This window comes from Leopardus geoffroyi, chromosome C2 (genome assembly GCF_018350155.1).
Source record: "Leopardus geoffroyi isolate Oge1 chromosome C2, O.geoffroyi_Oge1_pat1.0, whole genome shotgun sequence".
In the NCBI taxonomy this organism is placed as follows: domain Eukaryota; kingdom Metazoa; phylum Chordata; class Mammalia; order Carnivora; family Felidae; genus Leopardus; species Leopardus geoffroyi.
Window position 1 is genome coordinate 104993348 of NC_059333.1, and position 23846 is coordinate 105017193.

The 23846-nt window shown below is 40.2% G+C and overlaps 1 protein-coding gene and 1 long non-coding RNA gene across 34 annotated transcripts in view; one reads left to right on the forward strand and one right to left on the reverse strand.

The window, feature by feature from the left end:
- The window catches only part of CC2H3orf80 (chromosome C2 C3orf80 homolog), a 75567-nt gene extending 59805 nt beyond the window's left edge, over window positions 1–15762 (reverse strand). For 21 of the 31 annotated variants that reach the window (XR_006718566.1, XR_006718558.1, XR_006718560.1 and 18 more), the window contains exons 1-3: window positions 15064–15762; window positions 14552–14655; window positions 11354–11417 (exon numbers count right to left, since the gene is read on the reverse strand). Coding sequence is in view for 8 of the 31 variants with exons in the window: in XM_045503122.1 (XP_045359078.1) it covers window positions 11354–11417; window positions 14552–14655; window positions 15064–15654 (759 nt within the window). In the remaining 23 variants the exon portion in view is untranslated. Of the gene's footprint in view, window positions 1–5752; window positions 5910–11353; window positions 11418–12383; window positions 14426–14551; window positions 14656–14869 lie in introns of those variants that run through there. The other 10 variants (XR_006718579.1, XR_006718564.1, XR_006718565.1 and 7 more) reach the window with 5 other exon arrangements.
- The window catches only part of LOC123611315, a 110236-nt gene continuing 100730 nt past the window's right edge, over window positions 14341–23846 (forward strand). For 2 of the 3 annotated variants that reach the window (XR_006718581.1, XR_006718582.1), the window contains exons 1-2: window positions 14341–14446; window positions 20721–20791. This is a non-coding gene — a long non-coding RNA (uncharacterized LOC123611315). Of the gene's footprint in view, window positions 14447–15417; window positions 15526–20720; window positions 20792–23846 lie in introns of those variants that run through there. The other variant, XR_006718583.1, reaches the window with a different exon arrangement.

Sequence of the window (23846 nt, forward strand, 5' to 3'; positions counted from 1 at the left end):
ACCTCTCCACACCGCATACCTGCCGAGTTCTGTGGCTCAAGTTATGCAGATTGTTGTGTTAATCCTCAGATCAATTTTCTAGGTGTGCAAAATCATTTGTTGCTGATCTAGTTGCATTTCAGGGAGGAGAGAAGTAGAGAACTTTTACTCTGCTCCACCATCTTGGCCCCTCCCTAAAAGTATTATTCATAATGTTTTCTTTTTTTAAAGGAAGATATACTTGTTAGTATCTGAGTAATTGAAATTTTAAACATAAAAGGGCTGGAAGATTCTATACATTTGTTGGAATATCTCAGTGTAGTGGCATGAAATATGGGTTTAAAAACAGAAATTTTCTCGCCTCTGTGTTTATTTGTTATATGATTTTATTACTGGTTCCTTTCATTTAATGACATATCATGGACGTTCTCCCATATTAATAGATGTCTTAACACATTATTTTAAAAGCTAAGCATGACTCTTTGTGTGATGGAGCAGAATTTATTTAATCTGTGTCTTACTATTGGATAATTAGGGAGTTTTCAATATTTCAATACTTCACCATTAGAGCAGTGTTTCAAATGAGTATCTCTTGTAATCAAATTTTTGCATAGGCCCTTGATTATCTCCATGGGATATATTCTTCATGGGGGAACTGCTCAATCAAGTCTATGTATATTTTAAGGCTTTTGGTAAGTACTAAAGGTTGGCTTTTGACACATTCTGGATTTCAGAGCTCTTCAGAACTCAATGAAGCAAACTCCTTCATGGCCTAAGTCAGCCTTGACCCTTCCTCTTTTAAATCCATTTGCAGTGACAATACCAGCCACCTCACATATAGATTTTACTGGGTGCAAGGCTCTAAGAGTTTTACCCTCTGATGCACTACTTCTAGCTTCCTAAGAAGAAATTGAGGCACAAAGAAGTTAAACAATTCAACTGAAACCACAGCCCTAACAAGCAGTGGATCTGGGATCATGATCCTTAACAACCTGGTCCACTGCTTGGGAAGTGAGTTTTCTCTTAACTGAGATATAATTGACATATAACATATTAGTTTTAGGTGGAAAATATAAATGATTTGATATTTGTATATATTGCAAAATGATCACAGTAAGTATAGTTAACATCCATCACCACACACAGTTACAAAATTTTTTTCCTTGTGATAAGAATTTTTAAGATCTGCTCTCTTAGCAACTTTCAAATATACCATGCAGTATTATAAACTATAGTCACCATGCTGTAGGGTAGATCCCCAGGACTTACTTATAACTGGAAGTTTGTATCCTTTGACCACCTTCACCCATTTTATCTCCCCTCCCTAACTCTTCCCACCACCAATTTTTTCTCTGTATTTATGAGTTTGTCTTTTTTAGGTTTGCATGTAAGTGAGGTCATACAGTATTCATCTTTGTCTCATCTGTTTCACTTAGCACAATGCCCTAAGGTCCATCCATATTATCACAAATGGCAGGATTTCCTTCTTTCTTATGGCTGAATAATATTCCATTATGTATATCCAATTTCCTTATCCATTCATCTGTTGTTTCCATGGCTTGGCCATTGTACATAATGCTACAGTGAACATTGGAAGTATAGATATCTTTTCAAGACAGTGATTTTATTTCCTTTGGTTAAATATCCTGAAGTGGGATTGTTTGATCATGTGGTATTTCTAGTTTTAATTTTTTGAGGCTTCTCCATACTGTTTTCCACAGTGGCTGCACCAATTTACATTCCCATCAGTGCACAAGTGTTCCCTTTTCTCCACATTCTCACCAACACTTGTTATTTTTTGTCATTCTAGACAAGAATACCTATTCTAACAGTTGTGAGGTGATATCTCATTGTGATTTTGACTTGCATTTCCCTGATGAGTAGTGATCTCGAGCACCTTTTCACGTACCTGTTGTACTCATGTCTTCTTTGGAAAAATGTCTTTTCAGATCCTATGCCCATTTTTATTTTTATTTTTTATTTTTTTTAACGTTTATTTATTATTGAGAGACAGAGCGTGAACAGGGGAGGGGCAGAGAGAGAGGGAGACACAGAATCAGAAGCAGGCTCCAGGCTCTGAGCTGTCAGCACAGAGCCCGACGCGGGGCTCAAACTCACAAACTGCAAGATCGTGACCCGAGCCGAAGTTGGACACTTAAGCAACTGAGCCACCCAGGTGCCCCCCTCTGACCATTTTTAAAATAGGATTTTTTTTTCTACGGAGTAGTATGAATTCTTTTTATGTTTTGGATATTAAACTCTTTAGCAAATACATGATTTGCCATTTTTTCCCCATTCTGTAGGCCTTTTCATTTTGTTTATTTTCTTTGCTGTACAGAAAGCAGCTTTTTAGTTTGATGTAGTCCCACTTGTTGATTTTTGCTTTTGTTGACTTTGCTTTTGGTGTCAAATCCAAAAAATCATTGCCTAAACCTATGTCTAGGTGCTTCATCCCTATGTTTTCTTCCAAGAGTTTTATGGTGTCAGCTCTTATGTTCAAGTCTTTAACCCATTTGAGTTGTATTTGTGTATGGTATAAGATAGAGGTTCACTTTCATTCTTCTGCATGTGACATGTGTCCTGTTTTCCCAACACCTTTTATTGAAGAAACTGTCCTTTCTCCATTATACACTTTTGGTTCCTTTGTCATAAATTAATTGACATATATATGTGGTTTTTCTTCTGGGATCTCTATTCTGTTGCATTGATCTATTGTCTGTTTTTATGTCAATACCATGCTGCTTTGATTACTATAGTGGTGTAATATGGTTTTTTTTTTTTTTTTTAACATTTATTTATTTTTGAGACAGAGACAGAGCATGAACGGGGGAGGGTCAGAGAGAGGGAGGCACAGAATCCGAAACAGGCTCCAGGCTCTGAGCTGTCAGCACAGAGCCCGACGTGGGGCTCAAACTCACGGACCGCGAGATCATGACCTGAGCCGAAGTCGGCCGCTTAACCGACTGAGCCACCCAGGCGCCCCATAATATGGTTTTAAATCAGGAAGTGTGATACCTCCAGCTTTGTTCTTCTTTCTCAAGATTGCTTTTGCTATTTAAGTCTTTTGTGTTTCCATACAAATTTTGGGACTGCTCTATTTCTGTGAAAAATGACATTGGAATTTTGTAGGGATTGCATTGAATCACCACTTTGGGTAATATGACCATTTTAACAATATCAATTCTTCCAATTGATGAGCCGAATATCATTTCATTTATTTGTGTCTTTTTCAATTTCTTTCATCAGTGTCTTATAGTTTTCAGTGTACAGATCTTCCACTTCTTTGGTTAAATTTATTCCTAGGTATATTTTTCTTTTTGATGCAATTGTGAGATAGTTTTCTTAATTTCTCATTTTAAGGGTGTACAATTTTTTGTGTCCTGCAACTTTACTGACTTTATTTATTAGTTCTAACAGGTTTTTTTTTGGTAGAGTCTTTAGGGTCAATGTGTGTATTTAAATACCATTTTTGTAATGTTAAAAAACAACAAAAATGACTTTTAAAATACTTGGGGGAAATATTTGGAAGAAGTATTTGGAAGTTATGTGGCTATCTATTCCTTAGACTATAACCTGTTTTGGGATTGGACCAAGTCATTAGGAGTTAAGAGTTACTGAGCTACATTAGTTAAGTTCCTTGCAAAATTGTACTGATCTACAATATTATGCCTATACTGAGGATCTCATGTTTAAAAGCCCTATGTAACATACTTAGTGTAAAAATGGTTGAATATGTCATTCTTGACATTACAGTGTTTTGTAAAGTTATTTATTTTGAGAAAGAACACATGTGAATGGGGGAGAGGCAGAGAGAGTGACAGAGAGAGAATCCCAAGCAGGCTCTGTACTATCAACGCAGAGCCCAATGCAGGGCTTGAACCCACAAACCTTGGGATCATAACCTGGACTGAAATCAAGACTCAACTGTTTAACCAACCGAGCCACCCAGGTGCCCCCCACCTTTTTTTTTTTTTAGTAAGTTCTACACCCAACATGAATTTATGACCCCAAGATCCAGAGTCACATGTTCTGGGGCACCTAGGAGGCTCAATCAATTGAGCCTCTGACTCCTGATCTTGGCTTAGGTCATGATCTCACATTTTGTGGGATCAAGCCCTGCAGTGGGCTCTGTATTGACAGTGCAGAGCCTGCTTGGGATTCTCTCTTCCTCTCTCTCTGCCCCTTCCACCCCTTTCAAAATAAATAAATAAACTTAAAAAAAAAAAAAAAAAAAAACGAGTTGCATGCTCTACCAACTGAGCCAGCCAGGTGTCCCTACAGTGTCCTCTTTATGAGAACTTACAGGAGAAACTTCTTCCAGATTTCAGTACCAGGAAGATTTATGCTTCTCTCAAGCACCTCTGGTTTTTACTTACAAACATTGAATCCTTTAACTGAACTTTTTATTTCCTGCTATAAAACTCAGAACCAAGGTATGACCTTATTTTTGCAGCTTTGCTTTTCCCTTTTGCCTTGGTTCCTTTAATTACTTTTTGAGGATCTTGTTTTGTGTGTCCTTTTTGCAAACGACCTCAAATCAGTTTCAGTGTAAGTTACAGAATGGTTGGGTGGCTGAACAAATAGTGTATGGATGAGTGGATGGGCAGATGGGAAAATTGATGTATTTGTAGTTTGATTTTTTTTTTTTTTACCTTTACATTCCACCTTCTGGAGCCCTGGTTAAAAAAAAAAAGATTAATTTCACTTCTATAAGTTTTCCTTTTAAATATTTCATGACAGTTTTATTCCCTTGGCTTTCTCTTCTTCAGGTTAAAAATTAGAAATGTCTAAACACTTTTATGTCAGACTCAGTTCTATCATACCTGAGGTGGGTTTCAATGTTCATTGGGCCATGCATTTGCCATCACTGACTTGCTCTCCTCTACTTGTCCTTAAATTCCCCCAGAAGCCTGAACCCTCTTCTATTTCTACAGGCCTTGTGTCCACTCTCTAGGACCCACTTCCAAGACCACTTCTTCAACTTTGTCCTCACCCACAGCTTCTCTATATATGAAGTCTCAAGATCCAGTATCCCAGTCTCCTACTCCACTGGCCTACCTCTAGCACTTCTTACTTTTCTCCCACTACACTTGCTCCTTGACATCACGGTATCCACACTCTCAACCCTTCCCATTTTATTTAGTCTGCCACTCCAACTCTTCCTTGTCTGTCCAAATCCCATTTCTCTTTTCCTACGTAATCTTTCACCCACAGCCTATCACCTCAGCCAAAACCAGTCATTAAAAAGAGCTGACAACTTTTTTAAGTGCAGTTAATTTTTGTTTTTCATCGAAGTGTTTCTACTCTTAATCCACAAATCATCGATGCCCATGATTAACTGGGAAAGTTTTTGAATTTCCACAACTTTATCTGAATTTCATACCAAGAACCCAGTGTCAACCAGTGTGTATACACTGGCACTTGAAATACATTTTTATGTCTCAGGCCCCATGAATGTTAAGTGCTTCCTATACATACTTTAATATTACAACCATCTGAGGTGGGTAATCTCCCCACTTTACAGAAGAGAAAACAGCCTTAGGAATTCATGCAACTTGCTTATGGTCACATAACTAGTAAATCTAGAGTCTGGAGATTCACATGGGCAGCCAACTCTAAATCAATATGTTATTCTGTAGGAGGTTCTACCAACCATATTCCACCACAAGCATATAAATACAATCTTAATTTAGGAAGCTATTTTGTCCTTGTTTCCATATTAGCTGGCATTGAGGATTTAGTTATAATGTTAGACTCAATGTTTCTCATTTTTATGCTAAGCATACAAAAAACTTTGTTTTTTTTCTTTATTTTTATTATTTTTTTAAGATACTGGACAAGATTTGCCAGCTATTTTAAAGAAATGTTTTTCAATTTTTAAAATTAATGAAGTCAGACCAGGAAGGAGGCACACTTGGGTGTTGAAGGAACTGGCTGAACGAAACACAAAAAAAACAATATGAGTTGTTTTTCTTGACCATTTCAGGTTTTATCCATAAAACATTTATGCGTTTCCACAAACAATTTTATGAGTCATTGAAGATTTCTGGCCTAGATTCCATTATATTTTTAATAATAGTTCCCTTAATTTTGACCTTTTTAAATTAAAATTTTATTTTATGGGGGGGGGAGAGGGGGAGAGAGAGAGAGAGAGAGAGAGAGAGAGAGAGAGAGAGAAAGCTAATATGCGAGCAGTGGGAGGGGCAGAGGGAGAGGGAGAGAGAGAATCCCAAGCAGGCTCTGTGCTAACAGCACAGAATTAGTTCAATGTGGGGCTTGAACTCATGAACCAGGGGATCATGATATGAGCCCAAATCAAGAGTCAGATGCTCAACTGACTGAGCCAGGCACCCCTAATAATAGTTCCTTTGAGCAGCAAATAACAAATAATAGCTACCATATTTTGCTTGTGAAAAAATAAAGGCGATTCTAATGTGATGCTTTGCAGCTATAGCCACAGCTCTAATAATAAAATATTCTACGAGGTTAAATTAATTGCATGTTGAAAATTTAGTGGTTAAGAGTACTAACTCTGGAGTCAGAGAGGCTGGATCTGCCTCCTGGATCTTCCACTTATCACCCCTGTGACTTTGGACACACTACTCAGCCTCTCTGGCTACCCTTTTCTCATCTATAAAATGGGGTTAGTCCTTAGCTCCTCCTGTTATGAATTTTAAATGAGATAATATATGAAAGATGCCTTGAACAGTGCCTGCCACATGTAAACATCCAATGAATTGTAGTTATCATTGTTATTATCATGGTAGCAAGGGAATAGTGCCACTTCTCACAGCAGCTGCCAAGCTTATGTCTAAAATAGTGCACATGTTTGCATTTCACTCTTTGGAAAAATAGCTACAATATAAATTCCTACCAAATTTTAAATCTGAGGTAGAGTTGCTAGAAATGATATTTAACTTACCAAAATTAATTGCCAGAACTCACACACAATACTATAAGTTTCAGAAATTCACTTATGAAATTATTAATTATAAACAGATTGAAATGAAATTAGGTGTCCACAAAAAGCTTAGGAGGACCCCCAAACAGTCCGGAAACTGTAGAAACTCTAACACTCCTCAGGAGGTGGTTTCAAACACCTGAGAAGAAGGCAGAACATGTGGAAGACTTGGCCGGTATCAGAGAGCTCCCTCAAACACCAAAATAAACAGGAACAACTAAATGGTGATACATTTCACAGAAAGCTTAGGAATATGCCAAAGCACAAACCAGACCCAGCAAAAACTACGAATCCTCACAGGAATGCTTAAGTCACCTAAAATAAAACCAGAACCCAAGGAAGAAGACCTGGCAGCTATCAGCTCCTATAAATACCAGAAGACCCAGTGGAACAAATAAATGATGATTATGTTCACAGAAAGCTTAGGAACATTTGAAAGCTGAACCCAGAACCAGTAGAAATTGTAGCAGGTGTCAGGAGGCTACTGAAAACACCTAAAGTGAAACCAGAACCTTGGGAGACCTGGCAGGTATCAGAGAATTCCTACAAACACCAACAGGACTAGAGGAATAAACAAGTGGTTGTGACATCCACAAAAAGCTTAGAACAGTCCACAGCACAAATCATAACCATTAGAAAATCTCAGAACCCTTGGGAGACCGCTGGGGACAACTGAGGAAAAGGCAGACTCCATACAAGATCTGAAGGCATCAAAGAGCTCATAAAAACACCAAAGCAAGCAATACAACCAGAGAGCAAAAGCAACCAGAACTCCTTCTCTCCCAGATGGAAATGTGGAAAGGTGAAAACCTCACTCAGAGCTATCAAGAGTTTGTTTGGAATACCTAGGAAAAGTGGACCCAGTGGAAGACTCAACAGGAACCTAGGGCCTTACGAAAATCACACAACAAATTGTGGACCCTTAGAATATAAGACAATCAACAAGAAGCTCGGGACAGCTACCAGCTGTCCCAGGGAGAATGTGAATTAGCTGAACCAACAATCAAGAAACTTCTGAAAACTTCTGTGGAAAAGATTGAACCTAGAGGAGACCCAATGGGCACCAACAGACAAAACTCCTAAAGAAAAGAACCCAGGAGAAGACTTGACAGGTGTCAAGAACCTCAGGACAGCTGCAAAGCAGAAGTGGGAGTTGGCAGAAAATCCTACAGGCATGAAAGAAAACCTTAGGAAAACTGCTAAGGTGCAGCCAGTAGAAGAGTCAGCAGGCATTACGATACAGCAACTCCAGGGGCGCCTGGGTGGCTCAGTCGGTTAAGCGTCCGACTTCGGCTCAGGTCATGATCTCGCGGTATGTGAGTTCGAGCCCCGCGTCGGGCTCTGTGCTGACAGCTCAGAGCCTGGAGCCTGTTTCAGATTCTGTGTCTCCCTCTCTCTCTGACCCTCCCCCGTTCATGCTCTGTCTCTCTCTGTCTCAAAAATAAATAAGCGTTAAAAAAAAAAAAAAATACAGCAACTCCAAATTGTAAAAGCTTCCTCATAACCTTACTTAGGAAGGATTCAGATACATCAGAGAGATTATAAGAAAAACCTAAAATAGCTATAATAAAAGATGTTAAAAATACTCAGGAAAACCAAGTAGTAGAGGGGCACCTGGGTGGCTCAGTTGGTTGAGCATCCGATTTTGGCTCAGGTCATGGTCTCACAGTTCGCGAGTTTGAGCCCTGCATCGGGCTCCATGCTGACAGCTCAGAGCCTGGAGCCTGCTTCAGATTCTGCGTCTCCCTCTCTCTCTCTGCCCCTCCCCTGCTCATACTCTCTTTGTCTCTCAAAAATAAATAAACATTAAAAAAAAAAAAAAAGAAAACCAAGTATTAGGAAAAGATATTAGAACATACACGGGATGGTGTACATATTTTTCAATCAAATGAAAATGTAGAAAGCCACACAACATTAAAAAAAAAAAAAAACACCAAAAGAAAACCTGGAGCCAATAGTTATTAGTACTGTATTGAAACCATCAAGAAAAAAGAGAAATGCACTTGAAGACTTCAAACAAAAGACATGATGTTTGGAAGGTGACTATAGTGGATTTGAAGAAATGTTTGATTCGGTGCACAAAAGTAAGGATGGACCAGATCTCAGCCAAGAAAACTCTTGTAGTCCTTGTGAATATGAATCCAAAATTAATGCCTCTCAAACTGAAGATGTGTGGCCTAAGAACATGCAAGATGGAGTTACTCAAAGAACAAGATTTACCCTAAAAAACATAAAAGTTTCAACCTAGTCCAACAGGTAATGTGCAGAGATGAATGTAAAGAAATATGAGGTTAATTTTCAAGCAAAGCTGAGTCAGCATTGTCCCTATATCCCAGACACAGATATAGAACTCTAGAGTCTCAGATGCTTATGTCAACAGAAATACTTCAAATAAAGAAAAATTAAAAGAATACTGTGAAGAGCTTCTAAGAGAAAAACTCAGAAGATGGAGCTATGGAAAAAAGACACAGACTGTAACGTCAGAGGAAGAAGTAAACTGGTGCAAATCTATAGGAATCTGATCATTTGGCTAGCTCAACAGGGGTCATGCACATGGAGAAATGTGACAAACCAATGAACAGTTTGCAAGAAAAAAGCTAAACCTACAAATGAAGAGAAGATACTTTTAGGACCCAGGAAAATAATAAATATTAATTTTGATCTGGTAAAATCTTTGGTCAATACATAAGAAAAAAATTCTCACAAACCAAAATAAAACAGGTGTTAATGTGGAGAGTTCTAATCCTTTCTCTGATGAAACAAACGTAGCCAACAAAGAGGCAGAAGATAAAACTATTCACAGTTCCTTAGATAAAATCTTAAACACTACAGTAGGGATTCTTCAAGATTATCTAGAGGCAGGAATAAAAGAAATGTAAAGTTAGAGGTACTGTCTAATCTACTCAGTAAAACTGTGATACTACATACAGAAGTTCAGAGCCCATGCAGAAATCTGTAAGAATGTAAAAGATACAGCAATCAATGGTAAATCAAACTATCCTTGAGGTCTAAAGGCTCAAATAAGGTCCTCTCTATAAGAATAGAAGGATATGATCTTTTATCTAGTATAACAAGTAGAATGTCTGTGAGCAAGAATGAGAAGAAAACAGTTAACTATTCCTCAGATAAGATGACAGACACAGAGGAAACCACAAAGATGCCTGTGAGGAAAACCTAGAAGCATAAAGATATAGCAGTCAATGGACAAATAATGTCCTTGAGGTTTGGAAGCCAAAATAAGGTCCCTGTCACTACTAAGATTCAAGGGTCTAATTCTCTGCCCTTATAAGTATAGCAGAGGGCACATTTTTAGGGGAAAGACAGGGAGAAAAGTGCTGACAATCTCTCTAGAAAATTTCAAGTGAGGAAGCAAAATATAAAAAGGTAAATCAAGAATTACCATTTGAGATCCAGAAAAATGAAAATTCTTTCTAGAGAGATGCAAAGATACAATCATTTGCTCAGTGACAAGATAAAATCTCTATGGATAAGAACGAAAAATATGTTTACAGTCCTTCCATGAATAAAAAGGAAAACTACCTGGCTCAAAACTGGAAACCAAGAGAAGTCAGATGCAAACAGAAAAACAAAGAAAACACTTCAGAAAAATAACATTTATCAAAAGAAGAAACTGTGCAAAAGGCCAAGCCATAACCAGAGTGATACTAAATCACAGAAAAGAGAAACTTGGAGTCCTACAAGATGTGTTTCAGTGAAAACATCTACTGAAAATTCAAAGCAAGATAATAACAACATACAAAGAAAGAAAATAAGAACTAGGAGAAATCAAGACAATGAAGGTGCTTAGCTAAGAAGTTGAAGAGGAAAAAAAAAGTGATAATCTTTAGGTTGATGGCAAACATAAATGTCCATCAGAGTATAATTTTTGTCATAAAATTTAAACTGAGGGCGGCCTGACTGGCTTAGTCAGTGGAGCAAGTGACTCTTGATCTCAGGGTTGTGAGTTCCAACCTCACATCAAGTGTAGGGACTACTTAAAAATAAAATCTTTTTTTTTTTTTTTTGTAAGCAAATTCTGTAAGTAAAAGAAAATAAATAAAATTAGGTTCTATATGTATTTAAATATAATCAAAGTATTGGTTTTATTTGACATTTGATTACTTTATAGGCAAAATTTTAAAAAAGGAATTAAGACATCCTTTCCTTCATAAAGATGGAAGGATGTCTTAATTATTTTTTAAAAAATTTCCTCCATCTATATGGAGGAAAGGATATCTTAATTCCTTACAGTTAGCTGCTTGTTGATTCATTCTTTGTTGATAAAATACCTTCCCTTAGCTTTTCATCTTTTACCAATGGATGAAAGGAGAATGAAAAAGTAAATTGTAAACTAGTGAGGTCAGATATAAACTTGCCAAATATTCTATCACTGATTCGTTGTCAGCAACTTACAGTTTTGCAGAGATGGTTAACACTGGGCTGCTCAAAATAAAACGATTCATCAGTTTCTTTCAATCTGGAAATCCAAATTAATTATGTTCATAAAATTTTTACAGAAATCAGTACAGAACATTGTATAAATCTGAACACCATATTCATGTTTATAACATAATAAGTTCCAGCTATGAACTGTTTCCTTTATTAATTCCACTTGGGAGAAGCTGTATACATAAAGTACATTAAGGTACTTAGCATATTGTCTTTTAAACTGTCGAGGCCATTTCCTTAATATTCCCTTCAGCCTTTACAATTGAATCTTGTTTTCCTTATATAGTACACCTCATGCCCTTTGGCATAATTGCCAAAGCCATTTTCCATGGTTGATTTAATGGCCTCTTAAAACTGTCATTCTATCTCAAGAAGACATTATCCCCTTTGTTATGATATTGAACACCAACAACAAAATTGCTTTTAAGCAGTAGATTATTTTATATGTGTGTGTGTGTATACACATGTATAATTATATAATATATAAAAATATAAACAGAAAATAGTCATGTCTTTAAGCAACTGATTTTATACATACATAAATATATACATATATATCACATATATATACATATATGTGTGTGTATATGTATATATATGTGTATATGTATATATATATACCTGTGCTCTGACCTATATATAAAAGATTGAAAATAAGTAAAATCGTCCTATCATGAATTATTTTCAAGTGAGAGAATAACTATTCTACATTAATGTTTTTTACATTTCTATTCTCTACTAGTTCTATGTAATAAATAATTTCCAGGTAATATCTATAAAATTGAACATCTAAATACTGCCTGTAGTACCTTAAAAATATTTCTATCCAGATATTTTAGCAATGTGAATACACAGGTTCTGTATTAACATGGTATGTTATATATGTGTTTGCGTTACCATGAAACACATTCATTCATTGTTAATAAAAATAGTTTTTAAGAATTTTTTTCCCACAAAATTGTGCTTGGTAAATCAATGAAGTGCAAGAAAAACACAGAGTCAAACTCATTTTTATTAAATGAGGGATGTGCATAAAAGCTTATGTGATGACTAGGAAAAAAACCAAACGTAGTTTGTTGTAATTTTAAAATTTAGTGTAATCTCCTTCATGATTAGTGTTACGTTACAGACATTCTGAATTTTAGGGAGAGAATTGTTCCATAGTTGATACAAAGGAAATATACTTGATTCATATTATAAGTATATTTTTACAAGATTTTGTTGCAAAGGTCAAGATGTTAGTAATAGCAACAACATACAGGATGGATATATATATGGATGTTTATGTTGATGTTTCAGATATGGTGAATTTGAAGAAGTGTCTAAAACAGTGTACCCTCAAAGGATAAATAATTTAAAAGATTAAGGCAACTTTCCAGTTTGTTTGAATGGTGGGTAGTATTGATAGCCACACGTAAAACTAAGATTTATAGTGTTTAACTAACGTGAATATACGCAATTATTCAATATGCTATGATTTCATTAAATCTTGTGCCATTGTCAATTCATGTAGTCTCAACTCATTGTTTTGCCAACTCACAGCTTAAGACTGCTTATAAATAACAAAGATACACATTTCATATTTTAATACATACCATATAGTCACACATCTGATACAATTTACAGACAGAAAGATTTTAATGTTTTTCTATGCTTTAATACACTTCAAATGATTTCAATGACAGGGTCATTAGCTTTTAGAACTTTAGAGTAAACCATTCTGTTCTATTACAATTCAGACATTTTAAGATTTCTTAGAACTGCCAGACTTTTTTTATTCGCCTTTAAAAGTTTAAATCATTTTCTCACATTAATTTCTCAATTAAATCATTTCTCAAATTAATCAAATCATCAGTTTCTTCTAATACAATTTCAGGACTGTCAAAGTTTTCGATCATAAAATCAGTGTTTCTAGGTACATATGTGTGGTTCCCGTGTAAAATCTTTCTTAATAACACTCATCTTTCCACAAGCAGAGAAACCTTTTGTTTCCTACTTTTCATGACAATCATAAAGTATAATAATTATATGGTATACAATGTGTATATTGTACATAGACAATATACATATGTACATTATACATATGCATTTTAATATATTATTTTAAATTACCATTTGCTTAAAGGACATTTCATAGGATGGTGGAACTGATACAATGACATTTATTTTTTTCTTAGGATAGGTTGACTAAATCCTTCTGTAGTACATTACTTGCACAATTATGGCTTTGAAGAGAAGTCACAAGTCACAAGTTCTTATGTTTTGTATCATGTTGTGGAATGTATTTTAAAATAGAGGGAAAAGTGCATGACATCATGCTTCATGGTACGGCATACGTGTATCAATCATTTCTACATATAACTATGTGGTGAATGACACAATTAAGACCTAGACTACACAATCTATAGTTATTACAAAAAGTTATATGTTATGACACAGTACTAAAAATAAAATATATTCATCTCAAATAGTGAAAATAAGATATCCGTCATGTGTTTTATGTCACATATGTTTTCTCGTTTGACCATGCCTCCTTTTTTCCCCCATTGTAAATGAAATAATGTCCAACATTTTATTAAACAATAATGACAATTTAGGCCACTAAGACCTAAAAAAGAGGAAAAGACGATTATCATGTCATTAACTGCACACACTCCTGATACGTTCAATCCATGGTAAAAATATAAAAATAAAAGACAAATAAATATAAATATCTTCTCAGTAATTGAAAAATCAAAAGCCCAACTGTACCTTATTACAAATACGGTCTTCAATATACCTAAATGCTGTATCTTCAATAGGTACACCCCCTAACTGGATATCCTGGGTATTCCTCATCAAATTGTGAGCCATCAGCTGTGACTATACTTGGCCAGGAAGATAGCAAGTTTTTTTTTTGGTGGAGGGTGGGTGTTCTCCGTAAGGGAGGGATTCAATCATACCTAGGAGCTGATCTCCCCGACCGCACGCAGCAGTCTCCAGTGGTGGCTCACCCCCACGGCTCCTAGCCCTTGGCTTATCTTCGGAGACCGTGACCTGTCTGGGCAAGAGGGAGAGGTATGGAACTGCGTCCCTTTCCCTTCATCCCTAAAGGTTGCTACCTTTCTCCCGACTCACGAAAGGGCTCACGTGTTCTCTTTGATTCGGAAAGCAGGCACTTACGAGTGAACACAGTCTGAGCAGAGGCTGAGGGTAGGGACGGCCTTCGAAGTTGCGCTCCTGGGTTGTCCGCTGCTGTGGCCCCCGCCGCGCGCGCCTAACGTTTCCTTGAACCGAATGAAACGTAGGGAAACTTAAGATCTCGGGGGGGGGGGGGGGGGGGGAGGTGGGAGGAACGGGGCGAGGGGGGGGGGGGGGAACGGGAGTGACTCCAGCCCAGTCGCCGAGCGACGGGCGATTCGGCCCGGGTACCAGGCGGGGTCTGAGGCAGTTGACGGTGGCAGGTACCACCTCGGCCGTTGCGTCCCACCCGCAGCCCACCTAGCCCCGTTCTGTCCGCGCGGTCCTCGAGCGGCCGTAGACGCTCAGATGAGCGGGAAGCGGCCCTCCCCGCCGTCTGACTCCCCGGCGCCGCCGCCTCGTGGGCGGCCAAGCACCGACACCGGCAGCACGACCTCCCCGGGGCTGAGCTGCTGCAGCCGCATGGACTCCTCGTAGGTGGGCAGGTACTTGACCTCCTCGTAGCTGGGCAGCTGCAGGAAGACCGGCGAGACTACGCGAAGCTCGTGCTCGGAGGCGCAGGAGGGGGCCGACCGCCCTCCGCCTCCCCGGCCCCCGCCTCCACTGTCCAGCAGTGAGTCCTGGGAGCCGGCAGCCGCCTCGTCGCGCATTAGCGCGGGCGAGTCGTCGTCGTCGTCGGGCGGCCCAGCGGCCCCCGGCGGCCCCGCGGCCCCCGGCGGCCCGGGCCGTGCTTGCCCGGGCCGCGCCTGACCGCGCGGGTACCTGCGTGGGCTGGGGCAGATGATGCGCTGCAGGAAGTAGCCGATGGCGAAGAGCACTAGCAGGATAAGCAGCCCCGAGAGCTTGCGGACGAACCAGCCCACGTTGTCGAGGAAGGCGTGCAGCGGCAGCTTGCAGCAGCGCACCGCTGTGGCGTTGGCCGCGTCGCAGCAGCGCTCCCGCTCGCCACACGCCAGGTCCGCGCAGCCCCCGCCGCCCCGCGAGGGCGCCACGAGCGCCAGCGTCAGCAGTAGCAGCAGCGGCAGCAGCGGCGGCGGTGCGGGCGCCACCGACAGGCCCTCGGCTGTGACCCCGGGCCCCCACATGGCCCGCTCAGACCGTTGCTAATGTCCCGGGCGGGGGTTGGGGGATCCGTCTGTCCGCGTGTCCGTCGGCCCCTCCCCGGGCGCTCCGCTGGGTCCAGCGCGCCGCCTCCCGCGCCTCGGCTACCTGCGGCCGGAGCAGTCCTCACTTGGCCACGCTTAGGCGGAAGGAGGAGCCCAAGGCGCGCAGAGGCTGCGGGAGGCGGCCTCTCCTCGCAGCCGGAGCGGCTTCCTGAGCTTCTGACCTTAACCGCGAGCGCCCAGCCTCCCGGGTAGAGCTCTGGGCGTTCGGAGCCGCCCAAGATGGCAGAGGCAGCCTGTGCGTGGCTGCCGTGGGCATCTTCGCCCTGGCCGTCCGCGCTTTTGCAAGCCCCCTTGTCACTCTCCGGGGCTGGAAGGGTTAACGCTCCGCGCTCAGCTCTGGAGCCCCCTGATCTTGATTAATTCAGCCGTCGCGCTCTTCCTTGCTAGTCGGGCGGGGGCTCTTGCTCGCGTAGGTGTCTCAGTTTTAAGTGATTGGATTTCCCCAGGAATGTTATTTAAATTGACTTGCGACTGGGATTCGCTTACCATCTTTCTTCTGATCTTTCTGATTAAAAATGGATGATGTCCATTAATGGCTAGCGCAACCCCGAAGCCGTCCCAGAGCTTGGGGGCTGGGGACGGCCGGATGGTTCTGGGCAGATCCGTGGGACTGTGAAGCTGCACTCCACAAGACCTCCCGAACATAAAGAATTCCCGGGAGAGGCTTAGGTCAAGGCACCACAGAAGTATCCCCTGGGAGGCAGGGGAACCCTCTGCTAAGGTGACTCTGGTTGACCAAAGAGAGCATAGGGGGCACGTATTTCCCCAGCGGCTCATCCGATAAGTCCCCCACTGCACCCAAGACACAAAGCATGGATTTGGGTTTCGGTGTAGAAGGAGGCCTCTTCCCTAGCGTGAAACACATCTGTGAAATGTCAAAGGGGAGTTGTAAGTGGTTGGCACCATTCCTGAGCATTGATCTGCGTATAAGGGTCTTTCTCAAGGTTATTCTTGTTTGCAAAGTTTGTCTTTAAAGGGCGTCTGTGCTCTCACTTAGCACAGGGGACGAAAGACCTGTCCTTGAAGTCACTACTCCCTAGGGATGACCCTTAGTGCACGGGAGGGAGGAGAGTTACCGCGGTTCCTGACCAGTAAGCAACTTATCTGCTGGGTGGTGGCCTCAAGAAGCGTCTTAGAGTGACACCGTGGAGAAGCCAGGAACTTGTGCTTTTATTAAGGCAGATTGAAACAGTTATCTTTTTAGGATTAGAATTTATTCATTTCTTCAACCCTTAAACACTAGGACCCCTATAGAAAAATCAAACAGGAAATTCCATAGTCAATGAGAGAAAAAAGTAAAAGCAAAGGAAAATATAGAGACAAGCAGGATTCAGATGTAGGCCAGATAAAAGCAGGTTTTTCTCAGAGTAAGTCACACTGTATCTCCCCAATAGCCTTATGAACCAAGGTTAGGGGTGGCCGTTTGATTTAAACAGGCCATTTGCCCTGCCTAAATGAAAACATTTAAAATATTTCTGCTCCTGGGAACACCTTACTTTGCCTTATACTCTAAAACAATCCTTTCTGCTTCTGGAGAAGCTTGGAAATGCCACTGCCAAGTTTCATGTGAAACTTGGTTGAGCACAGGTCCTTCTTTCTAAGCTCTCCTAAAGCCACATTTCTCTGTACCCTGGTCTATTTCTCTGTACCGAGTCATTAAAACTATTTGGTAAAGCTTGATTATCAAGGGGTTTCAAATCGTAGTCAGATAAAGGAGTGAAAATGATTCATTTTTAAACAATGAAAATTGCATTATTCTTTTATTCACTCTTCCTCTTTTTTTTTTTTTTTTTTGCCAGATTTACATCGAACATTTTCTATATTCAAGGAACTCTGCTAGATGTTTGCTGTTATGGGGGAAAAAAAAAGGATTCCTCCACTGGCATCGAGTAAACCCAGGTCTGCACTCCCATTTGCCATTAAATGGAGTGAAGGAGAGACTCCATAAAGGGCAACAAGTGGCAGTTTCCCCTTTGGTCATGACTTATTCTTACTTTCCCAGAGAAAAAAACAAATTGACAATTTTAAAGTAAGTTCAAGAATGAAGGCAGTTCATAGTTTGAGATGGGCTTTAGTTACGAAATTGAAAAAAATGTAAAGACCTGTTTGGGTCTTTATTATCTGATCTTTTAGGATTTCTGCTAGTAGTAGTAGGAACAATGACAAAAATTAAGGGGGAGTGGCGTGACTGGTGATACATAGGTGAAAATGCCTTACTTATTGTTATTTTGAAATTACTAAACAACAGCAATTGAATGGTTTAATTTCTGTCTGCCTTTAAGGAGTTAGAATTTGTTTGCATAATATTAGGACAGAGTAGAAGATCAACATAGATCTTGTATAAAATAAAACACTGGCAGAGTTAATTGTATGAAAACAAAGAAAAGGATGAGGTCTGCAAAATGAGTATGAAATGGACTTTTACTTACTTTTTTTCTTTCCAAATTGATAGCCTCAAAATACCATCCATTAAAGACCCTCTACAGAAACTGGCGCCTCTGTATTTCTTCTCTGACCTCTCAGTCTCACTTGATTCATTTTTATTTGTAATGTAATTTATCGCGTACAACCTTTCGAAGGAACAAAAAGAAACACTATAGCTTTAAAAGCTCCAGAAGAGACACGATCTTTATTACTCAGCGTCCTTATTCTTTATATTTGTTTAACACACAAATGAGTGGGGGCAGACTTGGCTCACAGATAGTTATAAATTCCAGTTAGTGAGGAAGATAGCATATAGTTCTATGTCCCACAGAATACCTGAAAGATAAAGGAAGATCGTAATGTAAAAATTAAAAGGAAACCAAATTTTGTTGAAAATTGGCACCAAATTGGGCGTAAATAAGTGTGTGCAAGAGAAAAAAAACAGACGGAAGGGGGTGGGAACTGACTTTTATCCAAAAAAAGACTGGTCTCGGAGTATAGCTTGATAGCAGTTAAGAACACTAACTTTTATCTTGCTGTAGTGCTTAAATAATATTGTTCGAAAATTTTATCCTCCTCATTTATTTACACTCGTATGAATGAATGTCAAATTAGCGCTACTTTTCAACTTTTTAAAACAGAAGAAAGTAAACAGGATGCAACAAAACTGGCCGCTGTCCTACCTGCGCTTCTGGGAACTGTCCGATAGCTTGAGAAAGATTGGGTGTTCTCATCATGTAACTTTTTGTTCTATCACGTGATACCTGGTCCAGAAGGGAGTTTCTGATGTTCACTGACAAGGAAATGTGCCTTCCAGCTTGGGAAGCAGTTGTTCTGCCCTTTTCACGTCCCTTCTTCAAAATGTCTAAACATGGGCAGTTGGGACCTTGGAAACCATCCAATCCATAAGAAATCTTTATTCAGAGCGTGCAACATATTTGCTTACTATTAACTTGTTATTAAAATTGATTTATTAACCTTCTCATTTTATGGTTTCCCTCCATTTGCAATATGTTCTCCCTGAGCAACAGTTAATTAAGGATTTTATTGTAATGCAGCATATATTTACATCAATGTGCTTCTATAGAAATAATTTGTGATCTGAAATAATCTGCTTTGACGTTCTTTTCAGATCGTATTTCTTTGATTACTTATTTAATAAATATTTAACGAGGGCCCTCTCTGAGTTAGGAGATGCTGTATTCTGTTGTGGGGATTCTATAAAGTCAAACTCTTCCCTGTCCTCACAGAGCTTACTGGGGAGGGGAGAAAGAACAACAGACACTCATCAGTTAAATTAATGAATCACTAATTCCAACAATGGTCAGTGATTATAAAGGAGTTTAGCTTGCTCACGTTTTTTACACTGGACACATGAACTGGAATGGGGGGTGGTGGAGGTGTCAGCAGGAGAGTCTTCCCTAAGAAATAGCTCCTTGAGGGGGTGCCTCAGTTGGTTAAGCATCCAACTCTTTTTTTTGAATGTTTTGTTTATTTTTGAGAGAGAGAGAGAGAGAGAGAAAGAGAGAGAGAGAGAGAGAGAGAGAGAGAGAGAAATGGAGTACGAGCAGAAGAGGGGCAGAGAGAGAGACAGGCTCCAGGCTCTGAGCTGTCAGCATAGAGCCCGACATGGGGCACAAACTCATGAACCAGGAGATCATGACCTGAGCCGAAGTCAGACGCTTAACCAGCTGAGCCACCCAGGTGCCCCAAGCATCCGACTCTTGATTTCAGCTCAGGTCATGATCCACAGTTCGTGGGTTCAAGCCCCAGGTCTGGCTCTGCGCTGACAGTGCAGAGCCTGCTTGGGATTCTTTCTCTCCCTCTCTCTCTGCCCCTCCCCTGCTCTCTCTCTCTCAAGAATAAATCAATTAAAAAAAAAAAATGGCTCTTTAAGAAAAGACAAGGTGAAGAGGAAAGGTGTGTTCCAGGCAGAGGAAACTGCATGATGACAAGTTCCCAAGGTGGGAAGACAATTCACCGTCATCTCATGCTTGGGGGCAAAACCTACATAATTTCTACCTCAACGTTGATATACTCACCTTGATTAGCTTGAAAGAGTCAAGCCGTCTCTTCCTGTTGTTCAATTTTTAAATCATATCTGGTTCTCTGCAGGGTCTGTAACAGGTTGTGTGATTATAGTTACTTCTGTAGTCCGAACAGTTTCTTCTTGCACCAGGAAAGTTCCAGCAATGTTTCCTATCCTCTCCACCTCCACACCCCTGACTTGGAATGAGGTTTGGATTTCCTTTCAACTCTATGAGTTGGCAGCTTGCTGACAAAAGCGCTTCTTCAAGCCAAATGCTTGAAGCAGGAGAAAAGTCAAAGTGAGATGTTTGTATCTTTTGTTCAAATTAGATGCACAAGGAAATAGAAATCTTTCTCCCAGGCTTGAAATTGGAAACAAAATGTTGAGTACTTTCAAGGCCTTATGAAGATACTAACATCTACATTTGTATTTGATCTTTCAGCTTTTCAGAGCATTTCCGTGTGCATTGTTTTGTTTTCTCCTCACTACATTCCTGTGTGATGGGCTGAAGTTATTCTTATCCCTTTTCCAGGTGAAGAGAGGTTAGAGCCAGAGCAAAGGGGTGGCTGCGCTGAAAGTGGAATCCAGGGCTCCTCGAAGAGGGTGAGTAAGCATCTTACTCCCTCACTGACTTGGGCATGGCTCAGGGGCCTCTGTGGGGGAGGCACTTGTCATCTCTCTGACAATCCCTGCTGCAATGAGAGACCAGCCAATTTATAAGGAAAATGAGGGTTGAACTGGATTGTGTTCTAGACCATGAATACAAGACTCTTCTGAGGAAATAATTTCTGTCACTTTTTTGGCCATTTTCGGTAACACATTAATAATGGTTTAGACCTCTCTCTCTGCCCCTCCCCCGTGCATGCTCTGTCTCTCTCTGTCCCAAAAATAAATAAACGTTGAAAAAAAAAATTTAAAAAAAAAATAATAATAATGGTTTAGATAATAAGACAGGCCAGCCATTTTTGTATGCATTTCTGTAAACAAAAAAGAAATTCCCCTCTTTCACTGTGTTCCATTCTCTATACATGAACTAAGCCGTCCGGTGCTCATCAATAATGCTAAGTTATATGCTTGAAAAAGTAAGGCTATACTGGGTTCTGAAACACAAAATGACTATACAATGTTATTTATGAGTGGTGTAGCCTTCTAAATTTAAATTTTGCTTTATAGCAATTTATCAATTTCTCATGGCAAGTTTTCTCTCTCTCTCTCTCTCTCTCTCTCTCTCTTTTTGCTGGAGATATAAAAACTAAACCGCAAATATTATGAGATATATTTAGTGAAGCCAGAAGGTCTGAAATTAGAATTCCAGTTATATCAGCTGAATGAATTCATTCTCACTCATTCTTTTTTTAAATGGTCAGATTGTTGAAGTTAGAATATATTTGTCAGTAGGTTGATGTACCAGTCAAATGCTCACTTTGGCAGAAAAATCATATAGCATGAAATGAATAAGGTGAAATATTTTTACACTCCATTATTTTAACTTGAAACTAGTAATATACCCTGTGCCTCCCTTTAATTATGAGGAAATATTGGTTGTTAATGCTTTCTTCTGAATATTCTCTGCACACCTGGATCGAATGTGAAGTGCTTGTTCTTGCTCAGCACCTTGCCTGTGACTTTATAGCTACAGGGCAGCCGGACTAGTGTCTCTGCCTCTGAGCTAGCAACTAATCCCTGGATAGGGCTGTGGAACATGTACCCAGCGTCCTGCTTCTAACGTTAAATGACACGGACAATGGTGTTCCAAGACACTTGCCTTTAAAGGCTGTCAATATAGACCAAACGTTCAAGTTGTGAGTTAACAATTTCCATTGTAGATGTACCTGACTATGAATTTTAAAAGGGCCTTTTTGAGTATGATCTTAATCTTCCTTTTCATTTCTATTTTCCACCCCTTCCCTTCCTGCACTCTTTACTTCAATAAGTGACTGCCTGATTCGGCTCTCCAACTCCCTGCTTTAGAGATGTTGTCCCTTCCCTTTGGCTGTGCCCTCCACCAGGAATTTTCTTTTCCCATCTCTGCAGGTCAAAATCAAATCAGATGCAACTCCAATGTCACTTACCCTCCATAATTTATACTACTCATCCCCAAGTCCACCTTCCTTATTTAGAAGTTGTTTCTTTTTTCTAGGAATCCCCTTAACACCATCTCCCATTTGTGGCAATTCTCATTTTCTACCTCATGCTTCGGGAGGTTGTGTTCATATCTTAATCTTCAGGTTTCTAGAAATCAGTTCACAGTAGTAGGCGTTGTGTCTGTGCCTCTGTAGAACAGTGGTTTCCCATTTTTCTGTGTACTGGCACCCTTTTGACAACTTTGCAGGGCTCACCTGAAGGGTTCCCTTGCACCCACGTTACCTCCCCACTCATGGCTGTGTTTTTGTTTGAATGCAACTCCTCCCGGTCTGCCTGTGTTCTATTCAAAATTCATGAGGCAAATTTCTCAAATGTTCCTGTAAGCAAGCCATCTTTCTATAGTCCTGATTTGCTGTTGGGTCACTCTTCTAACCTCCTGCAGGAAGGTTTATCCTGCTGCACACAAGTCACAGGACCCACTCTGTTCACCATTCCATGGGATAGACACCACCATACAGGTGTGGGGCTCAGATAGGACAGCATGAATTGATTAGAGTTGGGAGCACATCCATGAAGAGCTTCCAGAACTCCAAAGGGCCATGGCCACACCATGCAGGAGACTGCCTTGGCAACTTGGACACAATAGATACTGAATGCATTTTTATGGAATTAATTTACCTAAGTTTATGAACCTGTTTATATTTTCAACATGTACCCCTCTCCTAAGAAACTATTCCCTGGTTTTTCTGAAGCTGTTATTTACTGGCCATTTGCCTCCTGAGGGGCGCATATGCTCCAGCTACTGGAAGACAGAATTTCACTTTTATACTGTTAACACCTGGGCCAGTCTTGGGCATTTTTGCTTTAGATCCATTTCTCACCCTTCACAGCTCTGTCCTGTATCATAGAAGGTCTGATCCCTAGAGGGTATCGGAATTCTGGCAGTGTTCAGCCAGTGGAAGATTGGAGAGGGGTAAAGGGAGAAGCTTGAGTGGGAGCCCTGGAGCTCTTTGATGGCTCCCTTCATGGCTCCCATGGTCAGGTTTGCTGTAGGTAATGCCAGCCCCCAGGCTCCTTCCTTCCCATTGTTGCTAATCTCTGGACTGCTTCACACTTTCCTGGGGGTTTCTTGTTCTTTCTGTGTAACCAGTTTCTTGTATTTAATTTAATTCCCTCTGTTTTAAATACTCAGAATGATTTCTTTTTCTGGTTGGACCTTGATTGATACAGTGGCCTTGAACCATCTTCTACAGCTCTCGGGATGCAGTGATAACAAATGACATGATTCCTCTGATTCTATAGATTGAAGGGAGTAGTATTTCCCCCTCTGTTGCCTAAGACTAGTCCCATTTCTCCCACCCATCTACATGGAAAAGTTGGCCTCAGTTGCTAGTTGGCCTCAGTTGTTTACTGCACAGTAGACAGTGTTAGTACTGTTCTGTGACCTTGAGCACTGAATCTCTGAGTGTGTATTTCCCCATCTGTAGAATAAAGGATGTAATACCTACCTTACAGAGTGGTTATGAAGATTAAATGAATGGATATATATAAAGTGCTTAGAATACTGCTTGGC